The sequence below is a fragment of a genome, unplaced genomic scaffold (assembly GCF_019419815.1).
Source record: "Pyrus x bretschneideri cultivar Hongxiangsu unplaced genomic scaffold, Pyrus_bretschneideri_v1 Contig13, whole genome shotgun sequence".
Classification (NCBI taxonomy): domain Eukaryota; kingdom Viridiplantae; phylum Streptophyta; class Magnoliopsida; order Rosales; family Rosaceae; genus Pyrus; species Pyrus x bretschneideri.
In genome coordinates this window covers 2,878,071-2,898,084 of record NW_025999424.1, presented here as the reverse complement: position 1 = coordinate 2,898,084, position 20,014 = coordinate 2,878,071, and the positions used below count along the sequence as shown (strand labels likewise).

The 20,014-nt window shown below is 37.1% G+C and overlaps 2 protein-coding genes and 2 pseudogenes across 3 annotated transcripts; 2 read left to right on the top strand and 2 right to left on the bottom strand.

The window, feature by feature from the left end:
• Positions 1 to 1,497: 1,497 nt before the first annotated feature.
• LOC103933096 lies at positions 1,498 to 2,918 on the bottom strand (annotated as a pseudogene).
• A 964-nt stretch (positions 2,919 to 3,882) lies between these two features.
• Positions 3,883 to 5,517, top strand: LOC103951064 (pentatricopeptide repeat-containing protein At2g36730). The gene has a single exon (XM_009362348.3). The coding sequence runs from the start codon at positions 4,461 to 4,463 to the stop codon at positions 5,448 to 5,450; it is 990 nt and encodes a 329-aa protein (XP_009360623.2). The 5' UTR covers positions 3,883 to 4,460; the 3' UTR covers positions 5,451 to 5,517.
• Positions 5,518 to 5,726: 209 nt separating this feature from the next.
• On the bottom strand, positions 5,727 to 7,914 carry LOC103933083 (amino acid transporter AVT1I-like). Of its 2 annotated transcripts, none has more exons than XM_009342740.3 (3): positions 7,648 to 7,914; positions 6,526 to 7,133; positions 5,727 to 6,444 (listed from the first exon to the last, which is right to left on the bottom strand). In XM_009342740.3, the coding sequence occupies exons 1-3, from the start codon at positions 7,826 to 7,828 to the stop codon at positions 5,929 to 5,931; spliced, it is 1,305 nt and encodes a 434-aa protein (XP_009341015.2). In that variant the 5' UTR covers positions 7,829 to 7,914; the 3' UTR covers positions 5,727 to 5,928. The 2 variants fall into 2 exon arrangements, with proteins under 2 accessions (XP_009341015.2, XP_048434929.1); XM_048578972.1 differs by having other exon boundaries at positions 6,526 to 7,061.
• Positions 7,915 to 12,833: 4,919 nt separating this feature from the next.
• LOC103933094 lies at positions 12,834 to 17,882 on the top strand (annotated as a pseudogene).
• The last annotated feature ends 2,132 nt before the right edge of the window (positions 17,883 to 20,014 follow it).

Sequence of the window (20,014 nt, the reverse complement as noted above, 5' to 3'; positions counted from 1 at the left end):
ATGGATGGAACCTTGGAGAAGCATGAAAACATTATGCTAGAGATATCTAGATAATTCCACTACCTTCCTAAGCTAGAATTATCTACACTAATCTTGTATGTTGGTGGAATCCTCACCATTCTTCTAGACTCTTCCACCAACTTGAACTTTGCTAGAATTCTCTAGCATGTGCATGGATCTTTCTTTGTGTATGGGCCGGATCAATTATTTTTGGGTCAAGACAAGATTACAATTCAACAGGATTGACCAGCGTGGTGTATATCGCGACTTTTGAGCTGATTTTGTGAGTTGGGAGATTTAAAGTTATTTGTGATTGAACCGTAGATCCAAAAATTAGGTACCCGAAAACTGCCATTGATGCGTAACAGATGGTGCACAAGATGAAGCATAGGAGAAGAACCTGCAACAAGGAAACAACAGATTGATAAAAATCCTGAAACAAAATAGAATGAATGTCACTTGGTAACAAGTTTCTACTTACATTGGAGAACTGACGTTTGTTTTTCATTGAAGTGTAGAGGGTCGGGAACACCGGATGCGCGCAGTAACAAAATGACCAAATGGCTCATTTTTTAGTGTAACACGTCCTCAAGTGAAAACTTCCATTTAAAAATTAGTACATATATATAGTTCATCCAGATGATTATTTGACGGAAGTAAAACCATTTATTGACTAATTAATCAAAAAGTTAAGGCATCCTTCACTCTTCAGAGTCTTGAGAGCAGTTGGATTATGCATCATATTGCAAAGCAGAGGTCGTCGGGATCGGGGTCGGGGTTGGGGCAGTGCCTGTCTGATCATCGCAACACTCGAAGCAATAGGGCTTTGGATTATGCACACACAAGCAGCATGCACATCTCCCGTCACATTCTACAACATATTATTCAACAAACAAAATTAAGTCGATTAACTGTGTATAGTATATAAGTAATTAGTATTAGAGAACTGTTAGGGATTAATTAAACTTGTTGTTTACATACTGGCGACGGCGACCTTGGCGGAGGAAGACAGCCTGGTGTCGTTGAGATAGACTGCATATGGATATGAGGGGTCTGGGAGCCGCGTAGTTGCTTGAGCCTTCATGGTCGTAGTCACAGTTATAAACAGTACGACCGCCATGCAAAATACAATTTTGTTGACGCTGGCCATTTCTCAGAAATATTAACAAATTAACAAGAAAATAATTGATGGGTGGGTTCAATATCTAAAACTCATCCACCTTAACTTGGATGAGAAACTATATATGCTCGATTGTCCAGATATATACACAACTTTTTAGACCAATATTGGAAGGTAAACTAATGATTATTTAAAATGAATCTGGGAATTAGCAAGCTAATGGTTACAACGTATGTTATATATTTACTGATTAGGCAAATTAACGATTACAACATATGTTATATTTGATAATTATTTTGATTTTCTTTTGCAAATATAAAAGAAGATTCTAGCGATATTAGGAGAGGAAATCAAGTCAAGCACATGCCCTAGGTCAACTAATGATCTATAGATTAAATATATAAAGCATAAAATTTGCAACTTAATATACTATTACTCAAAGCAAAAGCATTGTCAAAGTGAATCGTAATACAACATATCAATATAACAAGAAATTTTTTATTGTACCAGATATAAACAACGGATAAACTAAATATAATAATATAACTGGTTGAACCGAACCAAGTTCTCGAGACACTTCTCTCCAATATAACATATATTATATATATAAACACAAACAACATAACATATTAATACAACTTACAGAAACACAAACATCATTAACTAATAAAACAAATAAATTGTATCTTGAATTACGCATCTGCTTCATTCACGCAGCCATGCAGCCAATCCCATAGCGAGTACTCGGAAACACAAGGAATAAGCCGCTGCACACGATTCCCACCATCAACGGGAAACTCTCCATCACTTCATCCATGTCCTTCTCGTGCCCCGGAAACAAACAGTCCGTCACGCGGCGGTCCGAAAATGCGATCGCCACGAACACCATGACGGACATAATGGCATGAACGAAGTCCGACAGCCCCAACTTGTACCTCTCCTCCTTCGGCACCTCCACCATCAAGCCCGGTTTAAACACCGCTAGCCCTTTCTGCGTCACAAACCCGTAGTACAACTTCCCGTCCGGACCACGGAAACTGTCCGTGAAGTGGAAGAAAAAGCATGAGAAGGCGCACATACCCAAGAGCCCGTACGTCATCATGGTGGTGACGCGCGCATTTCCCGGTTCTGTAGATAGCGGGGAGAACCATATCAAAGGTTAGGAGAGTGCCCGTGGGAAGAAAGTTGGCCAGCATTGAAGTCTTGGATAGGGTTTTCTGGACCCCTTTGGCAACGGCACGCCGTTTGCGGCCGTGCAAGTGGTCCGGGTTCAGTCGGAGCAGGGGCAGAGGCTGAGATGAAGAAGAAGGTGGCGGTGGCTTTGGTGGTGATTTGGTGGACTCGTCGTCGTGTGGATCCCCGTAGACTGCATTATTGTAGATTTTGATTCCGACGCCGTCAGTCTTCCATTTTTGCAGTTGTTCTCTCTCTGGGAAAGTTCGATCGACTGGTTTTATGGATATAGATTTTAACTTTGGAACGGTTTCTGAATTATATATATAAAGGTTTTGTCGTAGTTCATAAATTCAAAATTTAGATACTTATCAACGGTTATTTGGAGAACTGGTAACTGGTTTATATAATTATCAGTTTTGTTTTCCTGAAAATAATTCAAATAATTTACAAACATATTTTTTCTAGTTAATTCGAGGTCTCTAAATTTGATTCTCCATGTTAGCATACAGCAACAATTAGATCATTTCCCCTATGACTAATAAAAAGAAATTTCATGCTCTTGGAACGTCATGACTCATTAGAGTATTCTAAAGAATTGTCATGTAGACAAGTTAATACACATCTCAATCCAGTTACTTAGTATTACGGGTTAGTTAGTGGTATGTTTTTTCACTTGTAAGTAAAGATTTTAGGTTCGATTCTTGCTAAAGGCGAATTTGAACCACATTATTATTAGCCCAGTGTGAGACTTAGCCCACTCCTCTACTACTTTAGTGTAGATAATATCGTTTGTTAATAATAAAAAATACACATCTCAATGCATGATTTTGGAATTATCAAAAAAGTAATGCTAGGGAGGAGAAAATTTTCAGTATGTCGGGAACTTGGCCTGGTAAACCAAATGTAACAATACAATTGGTGGAAACTTTTTCTCAAGGGTGACCACAATTTGAGAAATTTTTCAGTATGCCGGAAACATAGTTCGATACACCAAGTGTTAAAATACAAGTAGTTGTAAATTTTATTTTCTTTTGCAAATATCCAACTAGTTGTATTATGACACTTGACGTACCGTGTGGTGTTCCCAGCACATTGAAAAATCTCTCCACAATTTTAGATCATATTAGTGTACTATCTCATGTAACAAGTGATGCATATAATTATCATCCAATGAGATAGATTCGATAATTGATGTGATATGCACACATCACGTCCCATCAAATGATACAAAAATGTAATATCTCAATAATTTTTTTGAAATTAAGCTTTGGAAACTGTTATTAGTATTTCAAAAATCTCATTCTACACTCCTCAAAATTGTATTTTTCTTTCTACTTTTAAAAAGTTTAGAATGCTAAATAAGATTTTTGGAGTGTCACTAACAATTCTCTTAAACTTTAAGGAAAACTAATGAAAATGGTTTAAAAACTTTGAGTTTTAATCAAAATGACAAAAATGTGTTATAAGTGAATAATACAAGAAGTGACTTTTTAGAATAAAATTGTCCTATTTCGTTAAAATAAACAGTATCAGAAGTGTTTCATTAAAATTCTCTTAAAACTTTAACCTACACTATTGCTTTTTACTTCGTTATATGCCGAGTTCTCCCTAAATCCCAATCCCCAAATCAAAATGCATGGTTCGGCTTCCAATCCCAACCGCCAGTAACTGTAATTCAAACTTTGGCTCCAAAAAGCAGCAATGTCTCCACCTCCTCAGCCTCTGCTCAACCTTCAAACGCCTCTCTCAGATCCATGCCCAAATCCAAGTCTCCGGCTTTCAAAAAGACCACTTTCTCCTCACCGAGCTCGTCCGCTTCTGCGCCCTCTCCCCCGCCAAAAACTTCGCCTACGCCCGAACCCTCCTCAGCCACTCTGAGTCCTCACCGCCGTCGTCATGGAACTTCTTCATCCGCGGCTATGCCTCCAGCGACTCCCCCCGAGAGGCCATCTGGGTCTTTCGCGCGATTCTCCGCAGCGGTGTTCGACCCAACCAGCTGACCTTCCCTTTCCTGATCAAGTGTTGCGCTTCGGCCGCTGCGCTGAAATAAGGGAAGCAAGTGCATGTGGGAGTTGTGAAGTGTGGGTTGGACTGTGATGTGTATGTTCAGAACAATCTGGTTCATTTTTATGGTGAGTATAAGAAAATTAAGGATGCGCGGAAAATGTTTGATGAAATGTTTGAGAGAAGTGTTGTTTCATGGAATGCGGTTATAACCGCTTGCGTTGAGAATTTCTGGTTCGACGAGGGGATTGAATACTTTGTGAATATGAGGGATTGTGGGTTTGAGCCGGATGAGACTACGATGGTGGTTGTGTTGAACGCGTCCTCGGAGCTTGGGAACTTGAGCGTTGGGAGATGGGTTCAATCCCAAGTAATTGTAAGAGGGTTGGGTTTGAATTGTCAGTTGGGTACTGCACTTGTGGACATATATGCAAAGTCTGGGGCTTTGGGTTATGCTAGGATAGTTTTCGATAAGATGGAGACGCAGAATGTGCGGACGTGGAGTGCCATGATTGTAGGGTTAGCACAGCATGGGTTTGCCAAGGAAGCCCTTGAACTTTTCCTGAAGATGCTGAGCTCACCAATAAACCCGAATTACGTCACCTTTCTTGGGTTTCTCTGTGCCTGTAGCCATGCTGGACTGGTGGAGGATGGGTACCGATACTTTAATGATATGGAACACGTACATGGGATTACACCCATGATGGTGCACTATGGTGCCATGGTGGATATCTTAGGCCGTGCTGGCTGTCTCAACGAGGCTTATAGCTTCATGATGAGCATGCCCCTTGACCCCGATCCCGTGATATGGAGAACATTGCTGAGTGCATGCACTACTCACAGTGCCAAGGATGACAAAGGGGTAGGAAACAAAGTAAGAGAGAAGTTGTTTGAATTGGAGCCAAAGAGGGGTGGGAATCTTGTGATAGCCGCAAACATGTTTGCCGAAGTTGAGATGTGTGACAAAGCCGCAAATTTGAGGAAAGTTATGAAAGAAAGACGAATGAAGAAGATGGCGGAGGAGAGTTGCGTTGAGTTAGGCGGGTCCGTCCATAAGTTCTTTTCTGGCTATGATTCCCAAGCTGATTATGATGATGTCTACCAGATACTAGATGTATTGAGCTTGCACATGAAGTTGGTTAACATGTAATCAAAATCAGTTATCATGTAACCTCTTTTATTTCAAAATTCATTAATGGAATAGCACATTGCTGATTTTTTGTAAGTGTTGTCCGACATGGATCATTTTCCTCTGTGAACTCTCTGTATCTCAAATTGTGATTTGTAGGATCGAAGAAACGATGAATTTTCAATCATATTAGATGTAATGCATTACATTCCGGAGAGGGTCTTCTCCGAGTTATGGGATCGTTAATAAAAGGAATTTCTTTGATAAAGAAGCCCTTTCGATCACAAAGAAACGAAATAAAGGAAGCATCTGTAGTTTCAATAACTAAAAACACTCCTGTTTACAAATCCTAGACCTCTCCAACTCTGAGTCTGTTTTTTCATTCTATGCAGATTGGTACAAACTGCAGCAGCTTGCTGATATACTATCTCGAAAGAAAGAGAGGACGGATTTGAAAACTGCCACCGAAACAAATATATTGGCCACAAAGAGAATCCGTTTACAAGTGCCCTATTATTTCTACTAGAGACGTGTAAGTGCCGAATACAACAACTGCAGCACTCAGTAGTAGTATAAGCCCTATAATCAACATCTCACATCCAAGGCGTCGATAAATACCTGAAATTTTAAGGTAGCACAAGCACGGCAATATAATTGAAGCTGTTACACTCAAAAATGCTCCGACGAGTGACATGAGATACGCGAAAAATGGTATAGCCAAAGCTACTATAACGGTGCTTGTCACCAAGGTGGTGCTGGCTAACATGCCGATGAGTTTCTTGTTGTAGTGACTCGGGAACCTCTTCTTTGCAGCATTCACAACTGGTGTAACCATCAAAGCATATTTGGATATGGGATTGACCAGCGTGGTGTATATCGCGACTTTTGAGCTGATTTTGTGAGTTGGGAGATTTAAAGTTATTTGTGATTGAACCGTAGATCCAAACATTAGGTACCCGAAAACTGCCATTGATGCGTAACAGATGGTGCACAAGATGAAGCATACGAGAAGAACCTGCAACAAGGAAACAACAGATTGATAAAAATCCTGAAACCAAATAGAATGAATGTCACTTGGTAACAAGTTTCTACTTACATTGGAAAACTGACGTTTGTTTTTCATTGAAGTGTAGAGGGTCGGGAACACCGGATGCGCGCAGTAACAAAACGCGTACAAGCTAATAGCCGTAGGGATTCCATTCCACTTCAGTGGTGTGCCCTCTTCATGAAATCCAATTCCTTCAAAAGCACCAGTCCACAAAATCGAACCGAGGATGATGGCAGAGGCTAAAACTCCACTTGCAGATACGTAAGAAAGAAGGCTCAGGTTATCTAACCAAACTGTTGGCAGAATAACGAGGGCAACAACAATTATAAAGCATTGTTCTCCGCCAATTCTTAATCCGGCCACGTCTAATTCTACGCCAGGAAATAAATTGCTTAAGTTATCTCCTTCCAAAATTAGGAACCCCGTTGCAACCAAGTGCAGATCTACATTCATGACAATCGACAGCAGTATTCTTCCCTTCTTCCCGAATGCGCGTTCACCTATGTCCTGATAAGTTCTTATGTCAGAATCCACATCCATGCATCTCTGGATTAACAAACCTGAGTAGAAGGCTGCAGCCGCAACTAAGAAAAGGAAGATCAAGCTTAGCCATCCTCCTGATGCTAGTGCATAAGGAACTGACAGTATCCCTACTCCTGAAAACCGAAAAGATCACAATTTTGGGCATTAAAACCTAACTTTTCTTGAGCTAGAAGTGAAGAACATTTAAAATGCAAATGTAACGATATGAAATCAGGCACAGATCAGAAGTCATGGTTCCACATGAACCTGGGTTGTGATTTTCACACCCCACTTTTCTCCATATCCACTCTTCGTTTTTCTAGCCTTTAGATTGAATAAATCAAAGGAGAATGAAGGGACAAAAAGAAAAAGGAGAGGTGCAGAAAGGAGAAAACAAGAGTGTGAAAATCACCATCTATAGTCTCAGATGAGGTTAGCCATCATCAGACTTAACAGTATGAAATATAAAATAAATTTGTTCATAACTAAACTTGCTGAGTGCAAAATGAAGAGGCAACATATTCTAGCAAGGAACACCAAAAAAGTTGTTCAGATGATAAGTTTATGCCTTAATTAAGCTTTCTTAAAAAAATAATAATAATTTGAGAAGAAGAATTTGACATAATTAATTAAGAAGTAGATAATTACCTGCGAGTGCATTGAGTCCATTGAAACAGGTTTTGAGGAAGGAGGTTGTGGCTGTAGTTTGGTGATGAAAGCTTGACTCTACTTCTTCTACTACCTTGCTTCCAGCTTGCTCATGCTGCTCCTCACCAAGAATAAGAGGCAAGCTCAAGGATGATGATTTTTCTAAAGGATCAGCATCCATGGAGAGAGAGAGAGAGAGTTGTCAAAAGAACTAGGAGTGAAGAGCAACAATGAATCCAGACATGCAATATGTGTAAGCAGGGGTAGTGATATGTGTGTATATATGGAGTTTTAGAAATAGTTTTCAAATTGTATACTGTTTTTGTTTTCTCCTCATTAAAATTCATTAAGTTAATTCGGTGGAAATTATAATCTATTATATATAAAGAGAACACAAAAGGTAAATAGTGTTTTGGTGTCATAATGCTTTACCAAAAATAATTGGACAAAAATGCCCCCAAAACAAAAAACTGCAAAGGCATCCCAAAATAATGCATCAAATAAGGTAAGGGCATTTTCGTCATTTAATAGTATTTTTTTAATAATTAATGTTTTTTGGTTTTTTTTTAAATTAGTACCTCACAATAGGTTAGCAATAATTTGATTCAATTATTTATTTTTAAACACGTTCCAAACATCTGAAGAGGCATGTAATGCCAGTTATAAATTCGCACACGGATAATAATGTGATTAAATTAGTTGTCAAATGAATGTTTTTTTTTTTTTTTTGTTTTTTATTGTAGCAAACGATATTATCTATACTTAAAGGGAAAAGAGGTGGGCTTAGTCTCATAATGAGTTAGCAATAATGTGATTCAATTAGTTGTTTATTAAATATTATTCTCTTTATTTTAAACATGTTCAAAACATCTTAAGAGACCTGTAATGCTAGTCTACACGTTCAAAAAAATCTTTCGCACGCGGATAATAATGTGATTAAATTAGTTGTGAAATGATTTTTTTTTTTAACAAACGATATTATCTACAATGAGTGGGAGAGAGTGGGCTTTGCCTCACAATGAGCTAACAGTAATGTGATTCGATCAATTGTTTATTGAATATTATTTTCTCTATTCTTAATGTAAATTCTATAGAGATTGGTTTTATTATGTGAATTCAGTTTCTTTAATTGGTTATGAGAGGTTTCTTCTAGCATGATCTAAAATTATTCATTTACTTCAAATATTTGACTTTTCTTATAACATGATTTAAAACGTGTAAGTTGCGTGTAGTATGCCATGATTAAAAAAATGTCTTCTGCACGCGTATGAGCGCGTGCATGAAGGCTAATAATATATAACAAAAGGCTTAATTACAAGATTTTGGGCTTCGATCGAGAGAGCAATTTACATTGAAAGAATTCACCATCACATGACTTTCCGATTTAGTAATACACTGTCATGTAGAGAAAAATTTGCACATAATAATGCATTACTGAAGAAAAAAAAAACCACGTAACTATAAACCCGTTCCATGTAAATATTTCTCCTCAATCAAAACTGATGTGCAGACTGAAAAGGACCACCACTTACGTTATTATTGAAAGAGACTTATCTTTGCCACTGATAATTGTTTAGGATTTGGATCCTCTTCTGAGCTTAGAAATTTGAGCCTCCTGACCAAATCACGTAGGCCGTTGGATTTTGATCCAACGGCTACAAACCAAAAGTTATAATAATTACAGCCGTTAGATCAAAATCCAACTGTCTGTGTGATTTGGTCAGGGGGCTCAGATTTCTGAGCTCAGAAGAGGATCCAAATCCAATTGTTTATATGAAAACAACAAAACAGCATGTGCAACATACTTTGTAAACATTCATAGAAAAACAAATGGAAAGTTGAATAATTTATTGTATCATGCCAACTCTGCTGCTATATAAAAGCCAATATTCTGGGAGCCAGTAATATTGTATTCTACACATATAATTCAAGTTGCTCTTGCAGTGCAGCTATATGCCGTTCTTGACTCCAAAAAGAAAAGAAAAAAAATGGAAAATAGTTATTCATAAAATGCAGCCTGAGATTTGGATACAAAACCCTTTTCATTGGGTATAAAAGGACTAGTGGGTTGGTGAAGCTGCCTACTTTACTTCTTTTTCAAACACATGATATCTTTCTCTCTCTCTCTTTTTTATTTTTTTATTTTTTTTCATATCTGTGTTTAGATTAATAAAACGAATTAGGTCACAAGCCTAATTAGGCGTGCTGCATGCACTACTTTAAACTAGTCAATGGAAGAAAAATTAAATCAAAGAATGGCTTTATAAAATTTCGTCCAGTTTGTCGATGTACAAATCTTTGATTCCAAAGGGATCAGGAATCCCAATGCAAAGAAATTGTTATTTAGCAAATAATCTATGGAAAATTCCATTTTGAAAGAGTATTTTAAGCATTTATCTACAAACAAAGACAACTGATATACACACAAAAAAAAAAAAAATCCATCACGGTTTCCTGCCTCCATGATCCAGATTCAGACAGACACAAATAGACACAGAAAGAGACAAAGAAAAGACTGTAAGTTGTTTGATTTGATGGGCGGCTCTACAGGAAGAAAAAAAACCTGGACACTGCACAATGATTGGCGGTAAAAAGTTGTTTTTTTTATTTATTTTTAGTTTTTTAATCATTTTTAAGAATGAAATGATTTAATTACTTTCACATGTTGTGCACATGGTCTCACTTAACAGAAATATAGATGAAATATATGAAAAACTAACGGTAGGGGGCAAATCGGCTAAAAAAATTAGTTTGAGTTCTTAATTTTCCAATAAAAATCAAAAGTTAAGTGAAAGTTCAGGAGGTAAATCGACAATTGACTCTTAAATATAAACTAGCAAAGGTCACATACTCCATATGTGAGAAATATAATTTTTATTTTTCTCAAATATTTTTTTTTATGGTAGGAATTATGAAAGGCATAAAAATGTGTTGGCAATTATGACGAGAGAAAGAGAGAGAGATTAGAGGGTAGTGATAGAATGGAGAAAAACTTGTGTGGAACTCAACTTGCCACTAGATTGTGTTGACACTCACTCAAAACTTGTCATTTATTAAACTAAATTAATAAGGGACTCCATACTAAGTTTAAGTAAAAGTTAAAAAATAAATTAGTACATAATTAATTAGTTATTAAAATTGAATAACAAACATAAAGGCTTAATTTTCTCAAACGCACCTCTCCCTTATTAGTACATTTCGACAAAAAAAAAAATAGTCTCAAGCGCACCTCCTCCCTTCTACTTGCCATTCCCACTTCATACAAATTAATGTATAAAGGGTAGAGTGTATTTTTAACTTGATCAACTACAATCGTGGCTCTGGTGAATCAGTCTCACCCCACTTCCCCATTCTTTGGGAGGAGGCTGGAAAACACCCCACAAACAAGGCTCAAGGCCCCCAATCATTGCTGCACCACATCATCAAAACAATGATGTGGTATGACAATCATGGATTTTGAATGATATCGAGAAAATTTTTTTTGAGTGTGACGGTCGCATCATCATATGATATTATTAATTCACGAGTTACAATAGGAGTAAATGATATAGTTGATATGTAAATAGTTGATCAATAGTGAGGTGTGTCAATCATGTTCAATTAAGGTTAAATTTAATAACACACTCAACATGCATGAGTCCTATTTAATATCATTTATCATAAAATAAAATTATTGTACGGTACTAAAATATTGTGGAGAAAAAGTGAAAGCCTGAACCATATAATTTGTTATGAAAGGATAAGGATAGGTATCCTATGATTCGTATCGTGTTGATCTGGAAAAGAAAATCTAGTTGATAGGGTTGGATTTTCATTGAAAACTCGTATGTGGGAGGGTACTAGTTGCTAGTTGCTACATATAGGAAAGGGATCCTTTCCGAATCCATTCCTCCTAATTCATCAAGTTCGGGGATCTGGGCTATTGAAATTTGATCAAACAGCTAAAGTTATTATAGCTTTTAAAGTGGACCATTGTTTGTAGCCGTTGAATCAAATTTCAATAGCTTAAATCTCCGAACTTGATGAATTAGGAGGAAGGGATCCAGAGATCCCTTTCCCAACATATATGTTCAATTAATCCCACTTGTTCAATCATTAGCAATATTTAGCAATTTCTATTTGCTTTTTTCTTTTATCTTTTTTGTCATTTTGAGCCTAAACAAGTTAAGAATAGATAGAAGAATGGTTGTACACACATTGATGGAACATACATGTATGTTTTGCTCTTTCTGGTATGATTGTAGCTAAGCCCAAGGGAAAACAATATAGGATGGGCCGCAAGCATCTTGTATCAGACTGCTTGTCTTTTTATAGTTGGATCTCTAAGTTTTTGGAATGCTTCAATTTCAACTTTAGCATCTAAATCTGGATCAAGCAAAAATGTTTCTAAACAAAGTTCTAGCATTGTGCTGAATGCGTCTGAAAAAGAAGAAATGAAGCATGTCCAAAAGTAAACCAACCCCTTGGACTGCTAAGAAAAACATCATCGGATTTCAATATAGCACGATTTAATTAAAAAATCTCACCTAATTGAGCACGTCTTACATATTTTTTCACGGTAGCGGGATCATTATAACTGACTCCGTTGAGTTCATCACCATATAACTCAACGATTACACCTACTTGGTCTACACTAGATTTAACTCTGCCCTGTCTAAAGTAACATCGGCTCTAACAAATCATTCTCGGTCTGCCAAAACAATCGGAAATGTTCTAAGGCGGTCCTACTCTAAACATTTACAAACAAGTCCAGGTGAGTCATAAAATAACTGATATCTAAGAGGACATTCAAAGACTTACATGCAATAAATTATTGTGTTTGTACGCGCGTATGCAATACATGAGGGTGGAACTGGAAGGTGGTTAATGAGGTTGATATGTTGATTGATCGGGAGGGTTCACGAGAAAATCTGATTGACAACTTTCATTCTCTTGGTATGAATTTGAGCAGTTGTAGATCAGTGACAAGACACTTATTAAGATACGAGTTGAAACACATTTTTGAACCACATTTTTAAGGGGAGTAGGATTCTTTCCCTTCATATTACCATTTCCTTCATTCTCCTCCTCTCATTTTTCATTTTTGCTTTTTTTTCTTTCTCCATATAAAAATTTTGAAACAAATATTGACGTGATTTATTCGTAATTGTTTAAATAGAAGAGAAAGGAAGATGAGAGATATTAGAATGAGAAAGAATCCTACTCCGAAGCGAACTGTGTTGTTGACCAAATGGCGAATTAGAGTTTTAACATGGAACAACTTTGAGTTCAGTGATCCTCCTACAAAGGTTGGCTCAGCTCTTATGACTGATTTATTTGGTGCTTGTAAATTGCGTTATGCTTGTATTAATGTTTTCTTTTTTAAATGAACTGATCCGTCAAGTTAGGTTTAATTTTTGGGGTTGAGACCAAAAGAAAGCGTACTAGTGGAGACTATACCTACTGACACTAACTAAGCCACACACAACTGTGCCTACTAGCGAGACCGAAATTCTGTAAAATAACATATGAGATTATACCTAATTACACCAAAGATTTTCCAGACGGTCCTCACTTTGACCATGCTCTATCACTTGCTAGCTAGAAACACCAAACAGCAAAATTGCGGTTAATTGAACTTGTAGACATAATAACCACAACATATCAATGGGGTTAATTACACTAACACCCCTTGAGGTTTATCATTTTTTCACAAAACCCCCTCAGGTTTGAAATATTACACCGACACCCTTTCACGTTTTAATTCACTTTCACATCCACCCCTTAAGGATCCCTTAAGGACGATATTACCCTTGTAGTTAATTATTAAAAATAAAATTTATAGATAAATAAATCAAAAATTACATTTAAACATTAGGAAAAAAAAAAAAAACCCAAAGAAATCCTCTTGTAAGATTTATCAATGTGGGAAATCGGCATCTAGCTTCTCCAGAGGCTATTGATTTTCTAGATAAGCTTTTTCGTTTTGATCAGCAGAAAATCCTTACAACAAGAGAATCAATGGCTATGCATGTTATTGAATCCAATTCTTCAGTAAAAAAGACCTTGTAAAATATGCCCCTTTGTCTTTGGGTGGAGCCTGTGAACAGTATGAGATCAACAAGGGAAAATATTTCTCTAACTTAGGATGCTCATTGCATCAAAGTTTGATATTATTACTTGAGAGAGAGTGACATACCCTGACCAAAATCAAGGTGTGCTGGCCGTCACATGGGGTTGACGTAGTCATGTGTGCAGTGCAAAAATGATATTGAAAAAAAAGAAATGCGAGTAACTAAGAACCAAGCCAACTAATTTACAATAAGCAAATATAAGTGCAAATCCCGATATTTAAGTGTGATACACCATAATCAGAGCATATGTAGCCTAAGTGCAGTCCAGCAGGACAAGGACTAATTATACAATACCAGAGATGTTCCAGTTCTTCTAGCGGGGATTTGGACCAATTCTTTTCCTTCCTAAATATTTGCACGCCTTGAGTGTGAGTGTAATGTTTCAAACCTGAGGGGGTTTTGTAAAAAAACGATAAACCTCAAGGCGTGTTAGTGTAATTAACCCCATATCAATGACCATAACAATAATATTTGATAAAGTGTAACTTCATATAATGTCGACTTAACAATAATATTGATAGTTTCTAAATGACATGTCAACTGCATGTCTTTTTTTCTTTCTTTTTTTTAAATAAAGTTAGCTGCAACATAAATATCTCTCTCTAAATAATATAGTCATTTTCGCAACCTTATTTTATTCTCTTCTTTTCCATCAATCAAAGTCTTCCCACATAGGGCAATGAATTGTTGGACTCTATATATAGTGATCAACTAAGCTCTTACTAGGAACCAAACCAGCCTGGAGTATGACATAGATATATATGTCAAGAGCTGCTGCAACCATTGCACTACTTAGTTTCTTCCATCACTAGTTTATAAATCTTTTTCAAGTATTCCAGGTTTTTTATTGTGAATCGAGAAATGCTCCAATTGATCAGCCTCTCCGGAATACCACCCGGCAACCTCCCAAAATCCAAACACATATGATCACAATCCGCAGTCACCGATTTTTGAACAACAATATTACCCACATGGCTTTTTCAAAAAGGTACAAATATTGTATATATACTTCTGCTTTTGTTGCAACCATACACTTTCATCATGTTCTTCAATTATCCAACTTTGCATATAGAATAGTGTACTTCTCTTTGAACTCAAGTTCAAATCTTCTTTCCCACAGTTTAAATGAATTAATGTAACTCAATAGAAAAAATATCCAACTTCATATGTGTGTGTGTGTGTGTGTGTGTGTATTTGCAGTTGGTTGCAGAGATGATAGCAAGTATATGTTGGTGTTTGTCACGGCTGGCTCGGCTGCTCTTGCTGCCAGCGACGAACACCAAGTCTCAAAGCTTGGAGCTTCGATTGCAGGAGGGCTCATCATAACCGTGATGATCTATGCGGTCGGCCACATCTCCCGTGCACACATGAACCCGGCCGTCACTCTTGCTTTCGCCGCCGCTGGGCACTTTCCATGGAAACAGGTACACTTACAGCTAGCCTTCTGAGGCCCCCATGTTTCTGTTTTGTTATGGAGCACTTAGAAAGTTAATGGAATTGCAAATTTTTTATTTTATTTCCTCGTTTCGGAACTATGTGTGCAACGTGATTTATGGACAATATAATGCCATGGAAAGGCCCATGAAACTCACATGATAGATGCTCGTGTGTGGTCCAAACTAAGGCCCATTTGGGCCCATGGCCAAGTATATAAAAAATTATTACAAAATTTAGATAAGAGGGATTAAACATAGAGAAGAGATCCTCTCCGGATCACTTCCACCAAAACCACCGGATCAAGTGATCTGGGTCTTTCAAATTTCATCAAACGGTAAAAAATTATTACAGCTTTTAAGATGTCAAAACAGGTAGGTCGTTAGATGAAATTTGAAAGGCCTGGATCACTTGATCCGGTGGCCTTGATGTTAAAATGCACTACAAGATCATTTAAAATTATGTAAGAGGAATTTACAAATAACACCTTTCAATGAGGATTTGCAAATTCTTTTGACATGTCTTTATACTGCACATGCAATGTATTTTTAATCCCTCCAATTTACAGGTAATGTTAGGGAGACCAAATTTTTAAACCCAATTTGTAAACCAATGATGTTGTGGTGGATGATTGTATTATTACTTAAGTGTTGATTAACTTGCTTATTTTCTATTGATGACACATTATTTGATTTAAAATTTTAGTCTCTCTATCATTATCCTTTACAATAATAACTCGATTTCAATCTCTTTAATACTTGTAAGTCCCTCAACCAAAGATTTTATAAGGCGTTTCTAGCTCAAGAAATAAAGAGCATTTACTTTTATACACAAGATTCTAAATTCAATTCCCCCACCCTTTGAAAAAAAAAACCCAAAAAGTTTATAAAATAATTGTGTGTGGTTTCTTATCTAAGTACAAATGTGAGTTAGTCCAATTAAGTAGACGTGTGTCCATCCCCTTACAAGTTCAAATTCATTTACCAGCAATTTGAATATTTTGAAATATCGTCTCGTGAAGCTACTAACAAGGTAATTTATTTGTATTCCTCTATACTTATATGTTAAAGGTCGACTTGCTTTTATGACGAGTTCAATACTTAGTTATTATTCTTGGGTAGTGCTATCCATACCCCCATTTTTACTTCTCACACTCTTTTCAATTTTCGACCGTCGGATCGAATGAATTAAAGAATGTTAATGGCCAAAAGTTAACAAGAGTGTGTGGAAAGTAAAAATGAGTGAGTGAACAACACTATCCTTATTCTTAACTCTTTGTGTGGCTTAATCCAATTCTCTTTGCTTTTCGAGAGATACCATTGTATGAATAAATAAAAAATTAAAAGCATATAAAAGTTCCCAAAAGGCTTTTGGAGCCATGGAGTAATTAAAAAGAATTTGGACTACCAAATCTTTATTGTGATTTTAGGAATTGTATATCAAATCGCGCCATGGGTTTTGCTGATTGTGTGACTTGTTCACATTAGCTTGGCTGTGAGAGAGGGAGCTTTTGTCGATGAGTGGGATGAGCACCAATACCTTTGCACTAAGAAGGAGAAATAGGAAGTGAACATGTGAGAGAAAGTGAAGAGGCCGAGTTGTGTTGTTTGCAAAGTCGTGAGAGAGAGGGAAAGGGGAAGCAATTGTACTGGGAGAGAAAAGGGGAACTAGTTGCTTCTAGAGTAATTCATTATCTTCTGAAAAATAATGGTAGAAGATATTTTATAATATAATATTTAGTTTATTATTTTTATAATTTAAAAATGAATTAAAAAAAATTGTGGGTCTTGAAAAACAATTAGTCCGGCACTGCACCAAACACTTCACTGTTCTTGTCCTGCTTAGTCTAAGACAAGCTGGTCCAACTTAGTTTTTAAAGGTAGTCTAGTCCGAGATAATTCAGTACGACAAACGCACCCTCATGGTCCACTTTTGAATTTAGTGTAGTGGTTTAGAAATGTATACCATATTTTTGTACCACAACTATTTATGGACCTCTCTTTTCAGGTCCCAATTTATGCAGTAGCTCAAATAGCAGGATCAATATCTGCCTCGTTTACCCTGTATGTACTGTTGCACCCAATTAAACAACTTGGCACCGCATCACCTTCTGCACCAGAGACCCAAGCTTTGATCGCAGAGATAATCATGACATTTTCCATGGCGTTCATAGCCTCCGCCGTCGCAACTGATACCAAAGCTGTACTGTTTCCACAGAAAACTCTTTTATACTGACATGAATTTCTAACTCTTTTCTTCGACCAAAAAAAAGAAATTCAAACTCTCTATTTGACATTTCAATGGGGACTGTTCACAACAGGTAGGAGAACTAGCAGGCATCGCAGTTGGCTCCGCGGTTTGCATAACTTCAATCTTTGCCGGGTAAGTAAAAGATTATGGAGATGCACACAAACAGAACTGGTTACAGACATGTAACAAAAAACAAAGAACGAGAGACTAGACAAACATGCCGTGCATATATTTAAGCAAGTGAAACAGCTAACATGGGTCTACGTCGTTGGACCAGTGATAGGAGCCCTACTTGGCTCATGGTCCAACAGCTTCATTCGGGTCAGTGATAACCCCATCCAGGCAGTATCACCACCCTCATTCGCATTCAAGCATCGTTGAATCAAGAGTGACAGCAACAGACAACTTACCTTCCGAGACTCTCTGGATTCAGCTTGAAATTTCTGTGTACAGATCAATATAATTATATGAACTTGCAAAAGTAAGCAAATCGCGTAAAGCAACTTGTACGCATACCAGAAAACTCTCTGGATTGAAGATAATGCTCTTCGTGCAATGATCTGTTTTGTATATATATCCCAACCAATCTATCCCCCAACTCAAAATACCGTTCCTTAGGATGCAAGCAATATAAAATGTTATGTGAAACGACAGCTCAAAGTGAATTTGACATCAGTAGTTCCAGTTATAATCCATTAACAGCAATCAACCAACCTTATGCTTATGAACTGTGCATCTTTCGCAGTCCTTCTGTTCACGTAATGTCCCACGGCAGAAACATTCTTTAAGTATACAATGACATCAAGCATAAAATGATGTTGGTCAAACGAATACAAAAGATGCGTAAACTGATATGATATAAAATTAGATTTTAGCTCTACCATTCATTGAAAAGTACCTAGGGCGCAACTATGAAGGAAAGATTCGAGAAAACCCTACTGAACAAAGGAAATAAACATAAACAGTATCAGAGATGGAGAGAGGCAGAGAAAGAAATATAAAGTCCATCACAAATTGGAGAGGGAGAGAGAGAGAGAGAGGCGACAGAAAGATAAATCAGTTGACCAATCTGGTACATTTCCATTAACTTCAACGAGATTGCATTGAATCCTGTCATGAATTCATCTAACCTACAATCACAAAATTTCAGATGAATTAAAATTATTACTTTGGCATGCCTCTGCTAAAATATTTGGGAATTCTGTATAGTGTTCTTCTCCATACGGAGGCCAATATATATGCAAGCTAATTACAAGAGAGTAGGAAAACTATAAGATTGTAGGAAACCCTAATTACAAAGACAAATGAGCCCACACAGGCTGAGCTCACATTAACACTCCTCAAATTTGTGCATAGATTTCACCAATGCCCAGCTTGTCGAGCGAGCTATGATACACTTTGCTAGACACAACTTTTGTAAAAACATCTGTTGGTTGATCTTCAGACTTAACAAAACAGTACAGATTTAGTCCAACTTCCAATTTCTCTTTGATGAAATGTCGATCCACTTCAACATGTTTATTTTGATCATTTTGAATTGGATTGTTAGCAATGTTGATTGCAGCCTTGTTACCACAATGAAACTTCATTGGTTTTCGTGTTCTAAAGCTCAAGTCTGAAAGTAAATTTCAAATCCACAACAACTCACAAATGCTATAATACACACCTCAAAACTCTGCCTCAACATTTGATCTAGCAACAACATTTTGTTTCTTGCTTCGCTAGGTAACAGACTGCCTCCAAAAAATGTGAAATGAATGTAATAGAACCTACCAACTCTGCATTTGTATACCCAGAAACATCCTGTGACCATGTTTTGAAAACGTAAGTCCTATCCCTGGGGTAGCCTTTAGATCTCAAAATGCGATCAACCACAATATGATGCTAAATACTAGAAGCATGTATGAACTAACTAACCACACTTATTGCATATGCAAAATTTGGTCTGGTGTGTGCCAAATATATTAACCTCCTAACAAGGTGTTGGTAGTGTTCCTTGTTGGTTGGTGTTTGATTTTCTTACTCACAAAACCTGTGATTCATCTTTATAGGTGTATCAACAGGTTTGCAAGCAAGCATTCCAGTCTCCGTTAGCAATTCTGTCATGTAGTTCCGTTGAAATAGGAAAATGCCTTTCAGCGATCTGGACACTTCAATCCCCAAGAAACACTTGAAAGGACCGAGGTCTTTCATCTCAAACTCTTGGGACAAGTATGTTTATGGTGCAGCTCTTTCTTTAAGAACCTCCCAAGTAATACATTTCGTGTTCACTGAAAAACACATCCATAGTGACATGCATCTTCATAGCACCGGTACCCCTTTTGATCAAGACCATAACCCATGAAGGCACACTTCACCGAACTTGGATCCAATTTACTTTCTGGTGCTTGTGAACATAAACGAAGGCTACACACCCAAACACCCAAGGCTCAAGATTTTGCTGAGGTGAAATTTCTACAGATTGATAAAGAGTCTGAATTGGAGTTTAAAAATAGGAGAGAAGGGAAGATGAGAGAGATTAGAAGGAGAGAGAATCCTACTCCGAAGCGAACTGTGTTGCTGACCAAATG

Excerpts from the sequence above, each read along its gene's own strand:
- LOC103951064 (XM_009362348.3), top strand. The coding sequence starts at position 4,461 with ATGTTTGATGAAATGTTTGAGAGAAGTGTTGTTTCATGGAATGCGGTT.
- LOC103933083 (XM_009342740.3), bottom strand. The coding sequence starts at position 7,828 with ATGGATGCTGATCCTTTAGAAAAATCATCATCCTTGAGCTTGCCTCTT. Across the intron at positions 7,134-7,647 it reads TGGACTCAATGCACTCGCAG|GAGTAGGGATACTGTCAGTT; the intron begins GTAATTATCTAC and ends TTCGGTTTTCAG. Across the intron at positions 6,445-6,525 it reads ACAAACGTCAGTTTTCCAAT|GTTCTTCTCGTATGCTTCAT; the intron begins GTAAGTAGAAAC and ends TCCTTGTTGCAG.